This window comes from Onychomys torridus, chromosome 9, assembly GCF_903995425.1.
Source record: "Onychomys torridus chromosome 9, mOncTor1.1, whole genome shotgun sequence".
NCBI lineage: Eukaryota > Metazoa > Chordata > Mammalia > Rodentia > Cricetidae > Onychomys > Onychomys torridus.
The window spans coordinates 44,856,767-44,875,616 of record NC_050451.1 but is presented as its reverse complement, the minus strand read 5'-3'; the positions used below and the strand labels follow the sequence as shown (position 1 = coordinate 44,875,616).

The 18,850-nt window shown below is 37.6% G+C and overlaps 1 protein-coding gene and 1 pseudogene across 1 annotated transcript in view; one reads left to right on the top strand and one right to left on the bottom strand.

The window, feature by feature from the left end:
• The window catches only part of Rnf17 (ring finger protein 17), a 112,973-nt gene that overhangs the window by 36,120 nt on the left and 58,003 nt on the right, over positions 1 to 18,850 (bottom strand). Inside the window, exons 16-23 of the mRNA XM_036198506.1 lie at positions 15,931 to 16,084; positions 11,981 to 12,096; positions 9,225 to 9,342; positions 6,211 to 6,328; positions 3,638 to 3,865; positions 2,667 to 2,817; positions 2,405 to 2,523; positions 1,084 to 1,174 (exon numbers count right to left, since the gene is read on the bottom strand). Coding sequence (XP_036054399.1) covers positions 1,084 to 1,174; positions 2,405 to 2,523; positions 2,667 to 2,817; positions 3,638 to 3,865; positions 6,211 to 6,328; positions 9,225 to 9,342; positions 11,981 to 12,096; positions 15,931 to 16,084 — 1,095 coding nt within the window. The remainder of the gene's footprint in view (positions 1 to 1,083; positions 1,175 to 2,404; positions 2,524 to 2,666; positions 2,818 to 3,637; positions 3,866 to 6,210; positions 6,329 to 9,224; positions 9,343 to 11,980; positions 12,097 to 15,930; positions 16,085 to 18,850) is intronic.
• Positions 18,503 to 18,618, top strand: LOC118591699 (annotated as a pseudogene).

Below are 18,850 nucleotides of genomic sequence, written 5' to 3'. Positions count from 1 at the left end.
GCTTCCATACATGTGTGTATGTATTTTAATATACACACACACACACATATAAAAATATGTATACACACATCTATATCATCTATCTATCTATCTATCTATCTATCTATCTATCTATCTATCTATCTACCTACCTACCTACCTACCTACTTACTTACTTACTTACTTATAAGACAAGAGTCTTACTATGTAGCCTAGAATTTGCTGTGTAGACCAGGCTGTCCTCCAACGATTTCTCTGCCTCTTGAGTTCTGGGATTAAAGTAGTGTACCAACACGCCCTGCTAGGCCTTTTTTGTTTTGTTTTGTTTTTGTTTTTGTTTTTTGTTTGTTTGTTTGTTTTTCGAGACAGGCTTTCTCTGTGTAGATTTGTGCCTTTCCTGGAACTCTGTAGCCCAGGCTGGCCTTGAACTCACAGAGATCCGCCTGCCACTGCCTTCTGAGTGCTGCAATTAAAGGTGTGCACCACCACCGTCCGGCCCTGCTAGGCCTTTAACCCTTGATCCTCCTCCTACCTCCCGAGATCTTGGATTACTACTGTATGTCACCATGCCACAAAGTTATTATATACAGGTATATAATATCTTAACACAAGATCAACATAGTTTGGAAATATATTCTAAACATTTTGCTGTTATCTTAAGAAAATAAACTTAAACTAGATGACAACTTCAATGAAATAATAAATATGTATCTGTTATAACTGTTTACCTTGTGCCTTAGTTAGGGTTACTGTTGGGATGAAACACCTTGACCAAAGTAACTTGTTGCGGGGGGGGGGGGGGCGCGGGGGGGGGGGGGCGGCGCTGGCTTACACTTCCACATCACTGAAGGAAGCCAAGACAAGAACTCAAACTGGGCAGGAACCTGGTGGCAAGACCTTATGCAGAGGCCATGGAGGAGTGCTGCTGACTGGCTTGCTCCTCTTGGCTTACTTCTTATAGAATCCAGGTTACCAGCCCAGAAGAGGCACCACCCCCCATCAATAATTATGAAGAAAATGCCCCTTTCTCAATTGAGGCTCCCTCCTTTCAGAAGACTCTAGATTGTGTCAAGCTGACATAAACCAGGCAGGACATCTACCTACCTGTAAGATTATGGTTGCTATAGCTCCAGTTAGGTACAGTGACAGACAGTCACAAGCTGTTGCTGTCCACTTGTCACTTCCACCAGTCGGTCTGAAGCAAAAGTAATGACCATTTGTATTACAACTAGTATCACAGAGTACTGAAATAGAAATCCTATGAACACACAGTCTGGACCCTTACAGTGAGAAACCAATGTGAACATGGACTTATGCTCTTTTTCTTAATTTCTTTTCCATTTTCATAGCCTTTATAACCTTTCTACATGAGCTCATATATATGTAAATTTATCTCTATACTATAAATATTATATATTGTGTATGAGTGTGTGTGTGTGTGTGTGTGTGTGTGTGTGTGTGTGTGTGTGTATCTGTTCTACAGCTACACTGAAGTTTGGCTGGATATAAAACCTATAGCTCCCCTGTTAAGTATTTAATTATGTCACTTAATTATTCTTTATTATAAAGCACTAGTGATGATATTAAGCTTTTCTTTCTTTTGTAAACTAACTTTACTAAATTATCTCTGAGAGTTGACTGAGTGGATTTTTTTGGATGAGCCATGTACTTTCTTGATACCGAATTCTCAACAGTCTTTCATGAATTACAGTTTTTTTCTTGTACTCTTATCAACATTTTCCTTTGAGATGTCTAAGCTTGTGCTGACTCTTCTTGGGTGTTAGAGATCTTTTTTCTTTTGGATTCTTTGGATTTTTTTACAAAGTTAGAATTATCTTTAGTTCTCTTTTAAAAATTATACTCTGTATATGTGTGTATACATCCAAAAATGCCATACAACAAATGTGGAGGTCAGAGGACAACTTGGGGAGTTGTTCTCGTCCCAGCCAGTGGGTCCTGAAGATCGGACTCATCAGGGTTAGTGGTCAAGTGCCTCCACCCACTGAACTGTCTCCAGTCAGATGTGCTTTTGTACTTATTTCTAGCTTAGCCCACATTTCTGATATTTACTTCTAATCCTCAGGTTGCAAACTGACTTCTTTTCAAACTCTGATTTTTTTTTTTTTTTAATTCTGAACTAACCTTGCCTTCTCTCCTCCTCCTTGTTTGTATGCAGGTTTCACTATGTAGTTGGTTTTTAAACTTATGATTCTCTTGCCTCAGTCTCCTGAATGCTAGAATTACAGGTATGGATACCAAACTCGGTTGATTTTTCAGTTTTCTGATTCTATTTTCTGTTGGTCTTTCATACCATCTACTACTATTTAAGCTTCAGAATGTATTAATTAAAACTGACAAGAAACCATGCTAAAATATTTAAAATGATAATATACAATAATGAGAAAATTACTTAGCTAAAAACTACCTTATATCAACAAGTGAACATTCCAAAGATAATCTTCCCATTGTCTTTAGATTTTCTTCAAGTTCTCTTAAAGAGTGAATATTCACTACTAGTTCAACACCCACATCATACAGCAAGACCTATGAGAACAGTAAACAAATTTAGGGAAAGGCAACATTTCAAGAATTTTTTTTCAAATTGCAAAGCATAATAAACACTGAAATAAGTAATCACAGAACAAATCAAAATGTACTTTCATGATTACATTTAACTCAGCATTTACCTCCACCAATGTGTCTGTAAGCACTCTGATAATCTGACCTCTTCTCCACTGACTTTTAGCTGGGTCCTTAACAGCACAGTGCATACCACATTCCCACCCAACAGGTCTCCATTCAGAGCCCTCATAGGCAGCTGTCATCTTCTCTTCCAAACTGTAGGGACACAAAACGTTTTAATTTCAGATAATTTCTTATCTAATTCTCTGAAAAGATATTTTCTACCAAAACCCTTTGGTCATTGCACTCTGGCCAATCGGATGCAGTGTTCTTTGATGGTATAAAACATGTCCACTTTTGAACTATTTCTTTGCTCTGCTTGAGATAAAGGTTCATCAGACACAAGCCTGGCCTCCTTCTGGACACAGTGATAACAGTTTAGGATGGGAGCTTCCCCACAGGTATACACCATTTTGTACAGCTCAAAGTTTTTATTTTTATTTGTTTGAGACAGGGTCTCACTATGTAGCTATGGTTGACCTGAAACTCACTATGCTTTCCAGGTTGACCTTGAACTCACAGAGATCTGACTGGCTTTCCCTCCTGAGTGCCCAGCTTAAGACACATTTGAAAAGCCATTGTGTCTGTGAGGTCTTCCTCAAACATCTTAAAACCACTCTCCTTCTCAAACGCTTTGTTATTTTCTTACCATCCTCCACTAAGTTTCACTTGTTCATCACCTCTCTTTACTATAATTTAAGCCCTATGTCAACAAAGGATTTCCCATGTGGTTGCCACAATCCTCAACAATAAATACAGGCTGTCATAAAGTAAGGTGCTTTGTTAGGACTTATGGCATAAATTCTAGTATGATAATAGCCAAAAAAGAGATGTTATGCTTTTTTAAAGAGTTTAGAGACAATTTAGTTGAAATAATCTCATGACTTTCAAAAATTAAAGACTATGGCATCTAGATATTTGAAGCAAAGTATAAGAAGACTAGAACTGTAGGCAATGCTTTTATTATATATTATACCTATTAAGTAAGTTTTCTGTTAATAACCACTGAACGTAAATCTTCTCAGGAGATACTACATTACATATGTTCACAGGCAACTCCTTGTTATACAATGACTGGAAATTCTCATTAGGTAGAGATTTTACAGATAGAGGACTTAAGCTGTTTATTTCACTTGAAATGATTTCTTCAGGAGAAGGATCCCATACTTCAAGATGCTTTTTAGAATTATCTTTGAGGGTATATCTGAAAAATATCAGAAGTTGGCAAAAAGAATAGTCAGTAAGATATTAATATTTGCTTATTTTTAGAGATGGACACCTTTCATCGATGATTTTCCTCTTCCTAACTTGGATAGCAACAGCAATTACTACAGTTGATTTTTCTTTAAAAACAGTTCTTAGCCAACACCAAAGCAAGCACACACACAAATCAAGATAAACCACAAGTTTCTACTTGAAAACCTCATTTATAACTTCGATTCTTCCCATAGGTATCCTGTACTCACAAAGAAAACAACTCTAGAGTTTAACAACCTTTGGCTAGAGAGTATCAATCATGCTGAGCGATGGTGGCTCACGCCTTTAATCCCAGCACTTGGGAGGCAGAGCCAGGCGGATCTCTGTGAGTTCGAGGCCAACCTGGTCTACAAAGCGAGTTCCAGGAAAGGCGCAAAGCTACACAGAGAAACCCCTGTCTCAACCCCCCCCCCCAAAAAAAAAGTGAGTATCAATCAGTAGAAAGTATCAGTTTGCCAACAGGAATGTAATTCCTGTTAGGATGAATTAAGCAAAACAAATCAAGTATTTTACACTTAACCAATTATATTTTAAGCACAGACAACTAGATGGGGAAAAACAAACCCTCTTTTACAATAAGCTGAGATCTAGTTCACAGATCACCAACAGGTGTTTTGTGGTTGCTATGTTGTTGTTTCGGTTTGGTTTTTGCTAAATCTAATGGACAGTGGTCAGTTCCCACCCGAACTCAGTGCAGCTACTCTTTCTTTTTCAATATCATCTGCTGAAATTTATTTATTAATTATAATAGTTTATAGATAGACCTTTTAAATGTTTTTTACATGTAAAATCAAGTTACCTATGAACAATAACAATTTTAAATATTTCTTGATCAAGTTGGATGCTTTTCTTTTTCGTGTATAAGTGCTCTGTTATGACTCCAGTACTCTGCTGAACAGAGAGGCTGAAACTGCCATTGTTTTTATTCCTGATCTTAGAAGAAAGGGTTTTTGTCAGTGTAATTCCCCTTTGCACCTAGACTTTTTTTTTTTTTAATCTTTAGTCACTATAGATACTGGCTTGTAATTATGTTTTATATTTGTGTGTGGTATATGTGTGTAGACATGCACATACCATAGTATACACGTGGAGGTCAGAGCACAACTTGATAAATAGATGACTATCTGTTAAATTTTACTTAACTGTCTGTGCATCTTAAAGAAATCCTGGCTTTGGGGCTGAAGAGACAGCTTAGTTGGTAGAGTTTGTCATACAAGCATGAGAATCTGTTTGACTCCCAGAACCTATATTAAAAAGACAGGCATGGTGGCATACGCATGTAATCCCAGTACTGTGGAAAGAGAGACAGAGGATCCCTAAGTCTCACTGGCCAGCCAGCCTACCATAATATGTGAACCCCATGTAATACTGAAAGATAATGTCCCATAGAAAATTTACATGGCTCCAGAGAAAAGGCAGCTGCATTTGATCTCTGGCTTCCATGTGCACACATGCGTGCACACCTACACACATGTACATCAATGCATGCATGCATACATGCATGGCCCATACACATGGAGCCCCCAAAAGGACCTAGTACTTAAAAGAAAAATTTCAATATAGTTTTAAGTGTTTACTTTCATTTCTTTCCATTCCACATATGAGACTTAACAGTGAAAGGGGGAACATGACCATAGGCCATTATTGTTAGTAGGAGTCACTGCAGGCCTTGGCTGGAGGTTATTGTCTCTCTGGCTTATGCTAATAGGTGTTCAAATGGTGGATTTCTTGAAGGCTACATACAGGCAGTTATGTAAAAGACCCTGGAGGACTATTCTCTCTTTGCATGTCTCCACTGTGGAAGAACTCTGTCAGTTGACCTTTAAACCACCCACCCACCATCAACACCACTTACCCTTCTGCTCCTGAGATCACCTCAGCCACTGGCTGCTCTTTGCTCTGGACAATAATGCTTAGGTCTAGCTAAAAGAACCCTTCACACTCAGGAAAAACAAAATTTCTTAAATTGGGAATGTAACAACTATCCTTAGGTGCCGTTTCTCATCCTGATTTTCTTACCTAAATAGGCCCAAGATGCTGCTTGAGCAGATTCCACCTGGAAATAAGATGTTAGCCTCTTTGTCTTTCGAGCAATCTTGATCTCAAGAAGCCCTTCTCTTGATTTTTCACTCCAAGTAGGAGTGAAAAGAAGGCTGCTTTACTCCTCATTAAACTAATGACTCCCAACTATCCCCCTTACCATCTTTTCTGATGCAGGAACAGGGAATCCCTTTCTCTTCTTATGATTCAAGCATTATCTATAAACTAAAGTGATGTTGTATAGCGACTTACCCTGCTTCATAAGACGCTAGGCCTTCTTTGACGAGCTGGTCATTAATACTAATAGCAGTTGCTCCAGGAGCCCGAGAATCGAAAAGCTCAACCAAGGGCACATTATTTTTCAGAATCTCTATAAAACCATTAAAATTAGTGTGGGAAAAGAAAGGCATGTGCTACAAAGTGCACTAAATTAGTAAATTTGTCTTAAAAATTAGAAGCAATTTCTGCCTTTTGCATACATGAGATTTCTGGCTGAATAACATTACAGTTTTCCTAGGAATTAGAGCAGTATCTTGAAGCCACAGGGATTGTCAATAAATACCCAGGTATACAGCATATAGAGAGTACCATAAATGTTGTTTTAGCTTATTGTGTGCTATTTGTTCTATAAGGAAACAAAAACAGTTCAAATTAATAAAATAAAAGTCATAAAATCATAAAATAAAATAATAATGAAATAAAAATAAATATATTTTCAAAGAAATTGCATTTTCATATTGTTCTATGGAATACAAAAAGACAGAAGTGAATGAAAATTAACTTATTAACTTAGGCCAGTGACTATTTCTAAGGTTAATAAAAAGTTAAAAACAAAAATCTAGAACTCTCAAATAACTAGTATATTTTCTGTTACTTTTATTTATTTAGGATGAATTATCTAACTTTTCTTTGAGAAAATTGTTTTTGTTTTGTATCTACTTCTTATAGCAAACAGTTAATTAAGGGTAAAAATTAATTATCTTCTTAAAGTAGTATATAGCAAAGAATTTGTTTAATAAGTACCTGAATAAGTACCAAAAAATTTCTTCTGGAAACATCACCTCAAATATATACTGAATCAGTACATGACTATACCTTTTGCAAAATTAACAGCAGTTGGCAGCTGATTAGAATAATTCTAAATAAAAAGTAACCAGTTGCCAGCAATAACACATTATATAGTTTAAGAGTACATATTAGAAAATTCTTTTTCAACAGATGAAAAATCATTTCTGTTAATGTATCATGTAAATTGTCTAGGAACAGATGGCTATGCAGTGGTGAGCCTTGATAATCTGACCCTCCTGCTTTCCATAGTTGTAGACTTGTTACAAAGTTCTTTAAATTCAGAAGGGCTAATGTTTCATAGTTATTCTTTATTGCCATCCCTGGTTTCTTCCTAGTAAACTTACTCCTGCTTCATGAGCTAGGAATCTACAGTAATGGAAAGCTGCCATTCTCAACAGTACTCATCCTGAGCCCCAATTTTATCAGTTCACAAGTAAATGGGGTGGGGTGGGGTGGCAGGGGTAGTGGTTGGGGTTGTGCAGGACATTTGGCATTCCTTAAATCAAGTTATCCTAGTTAACAACCATGGTATACTTAGTGTTGGCTGTCACTGGTATAACAAATGATTACATGACAAAGAGTAACCAAGAAAGAAATTCAAGTGCTGGCATGATGGTTGAGGGTGTAAAGGTGCCTTCTGCCACTGGGGGCTCATGGTGGAAGGAGAGAACTGACTTTTGTAAGCTGTCCTCTGACTTTCCCACGTGCCTCACCCCCTGCATACATGTAATAAAAATAAAAAAAAAAAGACTTGTAATTTCCATGGAGTAATACTAAAGAAAGTTACTAAAACCCAAAGGTTTTATATTCAAATGCTGAACAGCAGCTATCCAGGTTAAAATTGTTTGAAACTCAGAGGAATAGACCAGGAGGACTGTCTATTCATCTCAGAGAAGCCAGATGTAAAAATTCTATAGACCAAGGATGCAATTTCTATAATTATATTAATCTTCAACTGAATCATTTCTTCTAAATAATTTCTTATATCAACAAAGTTATCATGGACACTGTATCATGTTTAAGCTAGCCAACCTTCCGTACTTCATCTCAGCTTCTCTTTCTTTACTACTAACAGGAGAATCCTCTTATGATAGTTGGGTTCACTTAATAATGACAGTGTGACAGAATTGAAAAGTGACTAGAAATCTCTAAACAGCCTGTGTATTTTGTATACTAGGGCTCACTGAACCCAACACTGCTAGATTCTGTTATTTGGAAAAGATAAAAATTGCATACAAACGTGTGTGTGTGTGTGTGTGTGTGTGTGTGTGTGTGTGTGTGTATTTCTATGTAAGATTCCCATCTCCTTATTGACAATCTTTAGGGCCAGATGTGTTAAGGTTCAGAATTCTTCCATCTGAAGAATGCACACACTGTATACAATGAATGCCCATAATGAAGTGTGGGGCAAGCAGATCGCACACATTACTTGAAGTAGAATGTGTGTGTACTATAAAGGAGATAAAGGCCCTATAATCCAGATAAAAGCACTCACATCAAACAATTCAAATCAGACTCAGTCATTCAACTTTTGACTTCAGAACTTATATTAGAAAACTGTGCTGGGTGGTCAACTAGAGTTATATACCTGATCACTTGAAAAACTGGAGTAACTTTTTTCAAAATATGGAGAGAGTCTACAACTGAATTCACATGGGACAAATCAAAGGAAGGAAAACAAGTAGTCAAGTAAGCAAACAAAAGCTATTTACCAACCATGTTCTGCCTCCCTTCACTTACTTAAGATTAAACTGTAGACTCAGAAAATGCAGATAAATAAGCTAATTTCTGGCTTTAGGTTTGCAAAGGGCCACAGTGAAGATGACTTGATGGTTTTGTTTTAAATGGGACCTGGCCATGTTGCTGAGACTGGCCTAAAGTTCCTGGCCCCAATGATTCTCAATCTCCCAAGTAGTAGAGACTAGAGGTGCAAACCACTGTATCTATCATAAGAATGACTTGAGTCTTCAATGGTAGGTTTTTTTTTGCCTGATGTGCTTTGACTGTAAAGCTTACAGGAGACAAAAATCATCTAATCCTAATTCTCAATGAATCTTATTTCTCATTATTATTACTCAAGGCACACTAAATTTATTCTCAGATATGACTATTGTTATATAACATTAATCTTATTTAAATAATGATAGTAATAACAATAATAGTAATAATAATAATATACAAAGATAGAAATAGCTTACTAATAATAGAACATGTCACAAATTTGTCTTGAGTCTTTTCTTCAAATTTTTCTTTAGCTTTTTTGGACCACTGTGTTCTTTTATTTGGTTCAATATATGCCAGCTTACATTTAATTGCCTGTATCCAAAAAAATTCCACTATTAAGAATATAAACTTAATTTCTAGTTATTTCAAAGTCTTATGTAAGCATAGGAAGCTAATGTTTACACAGCTTGGTTGGTACATCATTGGAAAAGCACGCTTGAGGTCCTGGATTCTAACTCCAGAGCTCCAAATACATTAATACATAAATAAAGACCTAAACCAAATCAAGTAAAACCCTCAAAATAAAAAAAAAAAAAACCTCTCTAATTCAAACTATTTAGAAATCATGAAATTGTGAAGTACCTATAAAATAACTTCATAAATAAAAGTAATTGGAATTAACTATTTGGTTGAATGAAATTATTACAATAATTCATATACAAGAATGATAGCCGGGCAGTGGTGGCTCACGCCTTTAATCCCAGCACTCGGGAGGCAGAGCCAGGAGGATCTCTGTAAATTCGAGGCCAGCCTGGGCTACCAAGTGAGTTCCAAGAAAGGCACAAAGCTGCACAGAGAAACCCTGTCTCAAAAAAACCAAAAAAAGAATGATAAACATTCATTTAAAAAATAAGACATTTATAGTATGTTGTAAAGAGAAATGCAGACATATAGGACAATTTATATTCATTCTGGAACTGTTAAAAATGTGAAAGATGGCTGGGCATAGTAGCTCATGTCTTTAATCCCAGAACCTGGGAGGTAGAGGCAGGCAAATCTCTTGTGAGTCTGAGGCCATCTTGGTCTACTTGGCAAGTTCCAGGCCAGCCAGAGTGACACAGCTATGGCAGTAAAACTCTGTCTCAAAACAAAAAACGAAACATTGTGAGAGAGATATCCTACAAAACATATATTGAAAACACTGAATATTTTTGTTTTGGTTTCTTGAGGCAGGGTCCTACCATGTAACTCTGGCTGATACAGAATTTGGTATGTAGACCAGCCTGGTCTTGAACTCACAGAGATCTATCTTCTTCTTCTTCTTGGATGCTGAGATTAAAGATATGTGCCACCACACCTAGCTAGAAAGTTGAAATACTGTAAAATATTTATTTATTTATGCAATGCATGTATTCCTGCATGTTTGTGCATCACATGCATTTCTGCATTCCTGGTGCCAGAAAGACCACAGAAGTCCTGGAACTGGACTTACAGATGGCTGTGAGCTGCCATGTGGGTGCTAGGCATCAAATGGTTCTTGGAAGAGCAGCCAGTGCTTGTAACAACTGAGCCATCTCTCCAGACCCATTGAATATTCTTGAGTGATTCTCTTCTTTTTGATCATCTGCATTTTTAAATTTCCTTTTTATGATACTTTCCATTGGGAAAAAAAAAAAAAAGGCAGCCTGTGTTGGTGAGATGGCTCCACAGTTAAGGGTATTGCTCCCAAGGCAGAAAACCTGAGTCCCATCCCTGAAGCCCACATAATGGAAGGAGACAACCGATTTCCACAAGTTGTATCTCTAACTACATGAGTGCTGTGACATACCTGTTTAGGTGCATATTCATGCAAAAGAAAAATAAAGATATAATACTTTTTTTTGTTTGTTTTTGTTTTTGGAGACAGGGTTTCTCTGTGTAGCTTTGTGCCTTTCCTGGATGTTGCTCTGTAGACCAGGCTGGCCTTAAACTCACAGAGATCCACCTGGCTCTGCCTCCAGTGCTGGGATTAAAGGCATGCGCCACCACCGCCCGGCTAATACATTTTTAAAGTGATATGTCTTTTAAAAAAAAAATCTTAGCAAAAATTTCCATAACAAGAAATATAAATTAGAAGCAAGCCTCCTTCTCCTACTCTGCAGAGATCACCATGGTTAAGTACTGTATATATATTCTCCCACATTTCTCTTTCCAATGTAGACTTTGACTACTTACACAGAAATTCAACATCAGTAAAATTTCTTCTAAGATGAACTTTATCACTCAATGTGCCATGAAACAAGTCTTAGCACACGACATGATAACTCATAATGATGAATGAAAAGTTCCATACCAGTAGGTTCTTATGACTTAAATACACATATATTAAATGTTTATATTTATTTGGCAACATATTGCAGAGCTTGGGACTGAACCCAGGGCCTTGTACATGCTAAGCAAGTGCTCTGTTCCACACAGTGTTCGTTCTCTTTCTTTCTTTCTTTCTTTCTTTCTTTCTTTCTTCTTTTTTTTTTTTTTTTGTAGTTTTGGTGCTTGTCTTGGATCTCGCTCTGTAGACCAGGCTGGCCTTGAACTCACAGAGATCCTGCCTGGCTCTGCTTCTCCAAGTCCTGGGATTAAAGGTGTGTGCCACCACTGCCTTGCAACACAGTGTTTCTTAAAGAGTATTTTATTTATAAAGCAGCACTTTATCTATAGTTCTTTTATCAGACACTGTTTATAGATTAAAAATAGTCATTATATGGCATTTCTATGTACAAAGAACTTCTATTTCTTTTTAAAAAATATTGTATTTATTTATTATTATACAGTGTTCTGCCTGCATGCTAGAAGAGGGCACCAGATCTCATCACAGATGGTTGTGAGCCACCATGTGGTTGCTGGGACTTGAACTCAGGACCTCTGGAAGAACAGCCAGTACTCTTAACCTCTGAGCCATCTCTCCAGCCCAGAACTTCTATTTCATATTGGGTTAATATCCTAGTTGTAGTGTTCATAACAGGTAAATTACCTTCTCTGGGGGGTCCAGAAACTCATCCTTTATTTTCCGCATATCTTTAAGTGTTATTTTTGCAGTATTACCAAAGTCCACATATTTGACTTCTACTTCCCGATGTCCAGGCAATCCTTTAAAAGTTATGAAATTAGAAATCACAAACTTACACATCTCTCTGTTAGTCTGGCCTATACTTTAAAGAAAACTTTGGGAAGCTCAATTACGCAGAAAATTGAATAAAGCTAAACAGATTTGTATGGAATCACCCTAAATACGTGGTCAAAACTTTATACTTCCTGAGGATCCATGTAGGGCTAAGATGAAAGATGAATACAGTAACACATCACTACAATAAGGGAAGCAATCCAGTAGTACTGACTGTTGGAAGAAGCAGAAGAGGTGGCTTAGCACTGGAACTCCAAGTGACGCTCGTAGAGGTCAGTCCTGCGGTGCAAACATCAGCTGGGCTGGTGGAGATGTTGCCCAGTCTCCTAATGCACCCCAGGCTAGAAGTCTCAATTCTTCCAGCACCATGATTTTCATCAAGACTGATTGAGATGTAGTTTTAAGCGGTACAAGGCTATGGTATGAAATTTAACCAAAAGCGTTTTTTTCTTTACCCAAATTATCAATCACATATGAGAACAGAGCCTTAGGCAGGGAAGTCTCCTATTTCCTTATTCTTTCATTTTTTTCTGAAGCAAGCAGTGGGGATGGCAGCACTAAAACACAGGGGTAGATTGGAGTTACAGACACAGGAAACAGAGTCCAGTCCCTAGTACAGAGAACAATGAAGTGTACTGCCAGGGAACATGAAGTCGGGAACAAGAAATGTGTAGCAATCCTAGAGAACAAGCACTACCAGTTAGCGAAAAGAAAAGAAGAAGAGTGTTTCCATGGTTTAAAAGTACATCAAAACTAAGATTATCCTAAAAGCTTAATCATATGAAAGTTTTTGAGGTATTAGGAAAATGTATAAATTAAAAGAAAATAATGCAAGTGAAAATCTGTCATAATGATCAACCTAGAATTAGAGTTCACTTTATAGCTTACCAATGAAAGTATCTACAGATATGAGCTTTAAAATAGTGATACAAACATGGGGAGAAGAGAGGACAAAAGAGCTATAAAGAGATCTAAAACATCTCACACGGTAACAAATAAATAGATAATATCTGTAACTGGAGCCTTGTGAGAAGCATAAAGATTTTAAGGAAAGTGACAGATAAAAGAACAACCTCCACTCAGCTTCAAGAATTACAAAGGAACTGTGCTTGAGGAGGAGATGAGATCACAAATGTAACAGACACTAGAAAATCAAAGCAAACCAAACAAACCAGGTACTATGTACAGCCTTCTTTGTGGCATCCAGTAAAGCTAGGGAGGTGCAGGAAGACAGACCTACTGAGTCATAGATATATTTTCATTCTACCTTCAAAGTTGTCATGAAGAATGAACCTTTCTCCAACATCACTACTTAAAAGAGTCCACTGTTCAACAAATAAATGATTTGAAGCCAATAATTCTAATTTTAAAAGTTGCCAAGACCTTAAAGATATAAAAGATTTCTTTTATTCCATATATATTAAAATAGTTGCACTGACGTCTTTACTTCTATGGTTTAAATAGTTTTGTTTCCTCCAAAATTCATGTTGACGTTAATCCCCAATGCAACAAAAGAGGTGACTAAGTCAGAAGGTCACTGCTCTAGAGTATAGGACTAGGTGTCCTTGTAAAACGGCTAATTGAAGAAAATGCTGACTCCTGTTTATCCTGCCATCTAAGGAAATGGCATTTGCACTGTCTGAAAGATGCACCAAGGCTAACTCTTAGAGAGCAGGGAGAGCACTGGGTGGTGCACATCTTTAATCCCAGCACTCAGGAGGCAGTGCCAGGAGGATCTCTGTGAGTTCGAGGCCAGCCTGGTCTACAGAGTGAGTTCCAGGACAGGCACCAAAACAACACAGAGAAACCCTGTCTCGGGGGGGGGGGGGGGGGGGGAAGCAGGGAGAGCAGACCTTCACCATTGACTTAGACTTCTCAGACTCTAGAAGTGTGAGCAATATTTCTATTGTTTATAAGTAACCCAATCTGTGCTATTCAGTTATAGCAATACAAAGACATTCAAAAGAACTATATCTGAAAAAATTTTAGCCAGTTTAAGACACTAACCATGGACTGAGTTAAAATCAATCGTGACCAAGGATAGAAAACAATTTGGAAGATTAAATGATTTTCATATAAGATTTGGAATTTTCTGTTTTAATAGTAGCTAGTTAAGATTCTTAGATTAATGGACAAAATATTTTGAACAGCGCCAAACTAAACTCAATCCTTTTAATAACAAGGTATATACCTATAAACAAACAGGACCTATTCCATTTTCTCTTGCTACCACAGACTATCTGACACCGTAACCTATAAAGAAAAAGTGGTATGTGTGGCTCACTGCTCTAGAGACTCCTAAGTGTTGGGATTAACGGCTATGTCGCCTTAAGAATATAGAACATGTACAGAGAGATGGTGAAAAAGCTTAACATCATGGCACACAGCTACAGCCTGCTTGGTTTCTGGGAAGGATATTCAACTCCTGGTGGAAAGTGGAAGGGCAAGTGTGTGCATGCTAAACAGTGCAGTCTTGTTTGAAATCACCCACTCTCTTGGAAATTAATCCAGAGCAAGAGTTCTCCCTTCTAAGAAAAGCTCTGCTCTTGTCACCTCAAAAATCTCCCATTAGGTTCTATCTTCCAATACTGGGGCATTGAGGGCCAAGACTTGACATGAGTTTTACTGAAGTAAACCAAACCAAACCAAACCAAAAATGAGAACATAATATCCTGGACTAAACTGCCTACAGTATGTCTAACTTCCAAAACCCAATGGCTTCATACATAATTGTTCTTTTATAGCCATAGTTATATTTGTTGCTAGTACCTCCCTTTTTAGAAATATTTAATTTCCAATCTTTATTTGTTTATATTTATTATTTTTATGCTATTGGAAATTGAAGCAAAGGCCTGACACATGCTAGGCCAATGCTCTATTGTTTAGATATATCTACAGATTATTTATTTTTCTTTTGTTTTTGTTTTTTTTTTCAAGACAGGGTTTCTCTGTGTTGTTTTGGTGCCTGTCCTGGATCTCCCTCTGTAGCCCAGGCTGGCCTTGAACTCAGAGATCTGCCTGGTTCTGCCTCCCAGTGCTGGGATTAAAGGCGTGCGCCACCACTGGCTCAGCTATCTACAGATATTTTTATCATTTCATCCTGAGACAGGGTTTTAGATAAGTCACTCAGACCATGGATTTTCAACCTTTCTGCCCAGCTTTGACAACAGCTGAGATTACAGGCAGGTCACAACACCTGGATCTACTTTTCATTGTTTAACATTTTATTTTGCAGTAGTTTTTGCTGGTGTTTCTAAGACATGATATACAGTCATATAGTTCAGGTTAGCCTTGAACTTGCTATGTAACTGAGGATGACTTTGAAGTGATTGTCCTGCTTCTGCCTCCTAAGTGCTAGTGTGAGCCATCATGCCAGGCTCTAATTCTATTATTTGTGAGCTAAATTCAATTACTTGAGAATGTAGAAAATGTACAGAAAGAAAGAAAAAGTTAAATAATAAATCAATTCTCTAGGAAAGAGGAATACAGTAATTCAGAAAAGAAGCTAAGAGATTACAGAGGTGAAGGTAGAGACAGCCAACTTTCAAGAATGGATTTTTGCTGCTTTGCATCATCTATTGGTTTTCTAGTCAGTTCCTGATGATTAATTCCTAATCAAGTAAATCAAATTCCAGTAGCCAGAGATTCACCTCCTAATGTTACCACTGCCTTCTAAAGACATATGACAGAGCACATGGTAAGAAAAGATAACACCACCTCCATGGTTTACTTTCTAACAAGTTCAGATGATGCCAGCTCCGCCATACATTTCCTTGTGGAAACAATATGCACTTTCCTACCGATGACTTTTGCACGATACCACATTCCATCTTCAAATTTTGCTACACAGGCTTGATCCTGGACAGGACAAAGGATTTCCAGACTTTCTCCATCTTCACCTTTATAGAATTCCTCAATTGTCTTTAAAAGAGATAAAAAGTCCAGGTTCTCCATCTGAGGAAGAAAGGGATGTGGCACTGTAGCTTCATAGAAAATGGAATTTATTATAGGCACTGCTCAGAAATTCATAAATGCTAAACCTGGCATTACAGATCTGCCAATCAGGCATTATGTAACTTATTTTTGAGACTATTTCAGAATCAGTATAAAATTAGTATATGTAGACATAACAAAACTAAAATTCCATTCAGCAAGGTAACTTACTAGACATGTCTGTGTACATACAATAATACTCTAAACTTTTGTTTTTAGCAGAACTAAGTCATACTGTACATAAAATTTAAAGATTTTTATTTTATGTGTATGTGTACATCACATACATACATGATGCCCATGGGAACCAGAAGAGGGCAATAGATACTCCTAGAATTGGCATTATAGATGTTTGTGAGCCACCATGTGGGTGCTGGAAACTGAACCTTGGTCCTTAAAAAAACAAAACAAAAAACCAAACAAACAAACAAAAAACAAACCAAAACAAAACACAACAACAACAGCCAGTTCTCTTAACCACTGCACATCTCTTCAGCTCACAGTATGCATAATTTAGTGAGCAGCATTTTCCCATCAATTCTCAGTTTGCTTCAGTAAATGGTCCTTTCCACTAATGTTTCTAGGTCATATTTAGCTTTCTCTAAATGATCTGAATGATTATGCAATACAAGATTATATAATGTTTCTGTCAGTTTATCTCTGGAATTCATAAGCTAACTCTATAAGCTAGCACAGCCCTCTTTTAAGAATAACGTTTTCAGGGTGGGGGCTGGAGAGATGGCTCACTGGTTAAGAGTGCATGATGCTCTTGTGGAGGCTGCAAGTTCCAGCAAGTATGTCAGATGGCTCACAACCACCTGAAATTCCAGATTCAGGAGGATCCATAGCCTCTGGCCTTTCCCACCACTTGCACTTATAAGCACATCCTGCACACATAAAATTAAAATAATAAAAATAAATTTAAAAAACTAACCTCTTCTGGGCCAATGAAATGGCTTGGCCGGCAAAGGTACTTACTGCCAAGCCTGACAACCTAGTTTTCTGTGACCCACATGGTGGGAGGAGAGGACCAATTCTGGCAAGTTGTCCTCTGACCTCCACACTTGAACCATGAAAAAACAAAACAAACAAACCAAAGCCTCCCTTTCTGCAGAATTTTCCACCTTCTAGGTTTATATGTATCTTAGTGAGAGTTTCTATTGCTGTGAAGAGACACCATGACCACAGCAACTCTTCTGAAGAAAATATTTCATTGAGGTGGTTCATGTACAGTTCAAAGGTTCAGTCCATTATCATCATGGGAGGGAGCATGATGATGTGCAGGCAGATGTGGTGCTGGAGTAGATGAGAGTCCTACATCTTGCAGGCAATAGGAAGTCAATTGACTTTCAGGGTGGTATTCCGAGCATAGGAAACTTCAAAGCTTGCCCCCACTGTGACAAGACCATACCTATTCCAACAAAACCACACCTCCCAACAGTGCCACTCCCTATGAGATTATGGGGCAATTACATTCAAACCGCCCACAATGAGGTTACATCCTTCTACTATTAAATGTTGTTAAAATCACATTTATGTATGTGTGAATGCATGTCTTATACCATCCCTTTGGAGGTTGAACAACTTGCCAAAGTAATTCTCTCCTACCATACGGGTTCCCAGACCAATCTCAGGTTGTTAGACTTGGCAGCAAGTTTCTTTCCTTTTCTTTTTGACCCAAGGAGCCATCTTGCTGGCGTTCTTCTTATACTACTGAGTAGAGTATACCCACTGTATTTCCCCCAAAGTGACTACTATATCCAAAGGCTTGAGACATTTCAGCCAAACCTTTTTTGCTTCATTTTTACTGGCGATTTTGTACACTCATGCTGCAACCCATTGGAAGACATAGTACTGACAACTCACTGCTAGTGAGTTAACATGTGTGTGGTGACTGTGGCCGTGATTCTCACTTCTCTCGTCAGACAGGAGTATTATTTTCTCCTGTGCTCACTAATTAGTCTGATAGCTTTGATGCCACAAATGTCTACTTCCTTACAATTTATCTAGCAGTTTTAAAATAAACTGGTAATTCTCTCTTCAATAAAAATGCAGTAGGATTGTTCCACACTGGTAACCCCAGCACTGGAGAGGCAGAGGCAGGTGGATCTCTATGAGTTTGAGGCCAGCCTGGTCTACAGAGTGAGTTCCAGGCAGGCCAAGGACAAATAGCAAGATTTTGTCTCAAAGAAACAAACAAATTTTCTTTTTATTTTTTAAAAAGATTTATTTATTTATTATGTACATAGAAGAGGTTGTGAGCCACCATGTGGGTGCTGGGAGTTGAACTCAGGACCTCTGGTAGAGCAGTTGGTGCTCTTAACCTCTGAGCCATCTCTCCAGCCCAACAAATTTTCTTAACATTAATAACTGGCATTTATCGCTTCTCGGCCTTTTGGCTAAGATCAAGTGTAATAACTGGCATTTGGATAACTAATTAAATACTCTTGACTAGGAGAAAGGAAAGTATAGAAACTTTAGAAACAATACTTTCAGCCTATACAAAATAGCCTACTTTAATAAAAGAAACCTATCTTATTTAAGAATGCAGTAAATTCACAAACCCTAATGCTTTTTTTTTTTTTTTTTTTTTGAGACAGGTCTTCCTATAGTCCTGACCAACAACTCTAAGGGCGTTTCCCCAGCCTGGCATTGGAGTCTTTGTTAGGATAATTTATGCCTCTTAGGGAGTATTTTCACCCCAAGTGGTATAACTACTTCATTCAA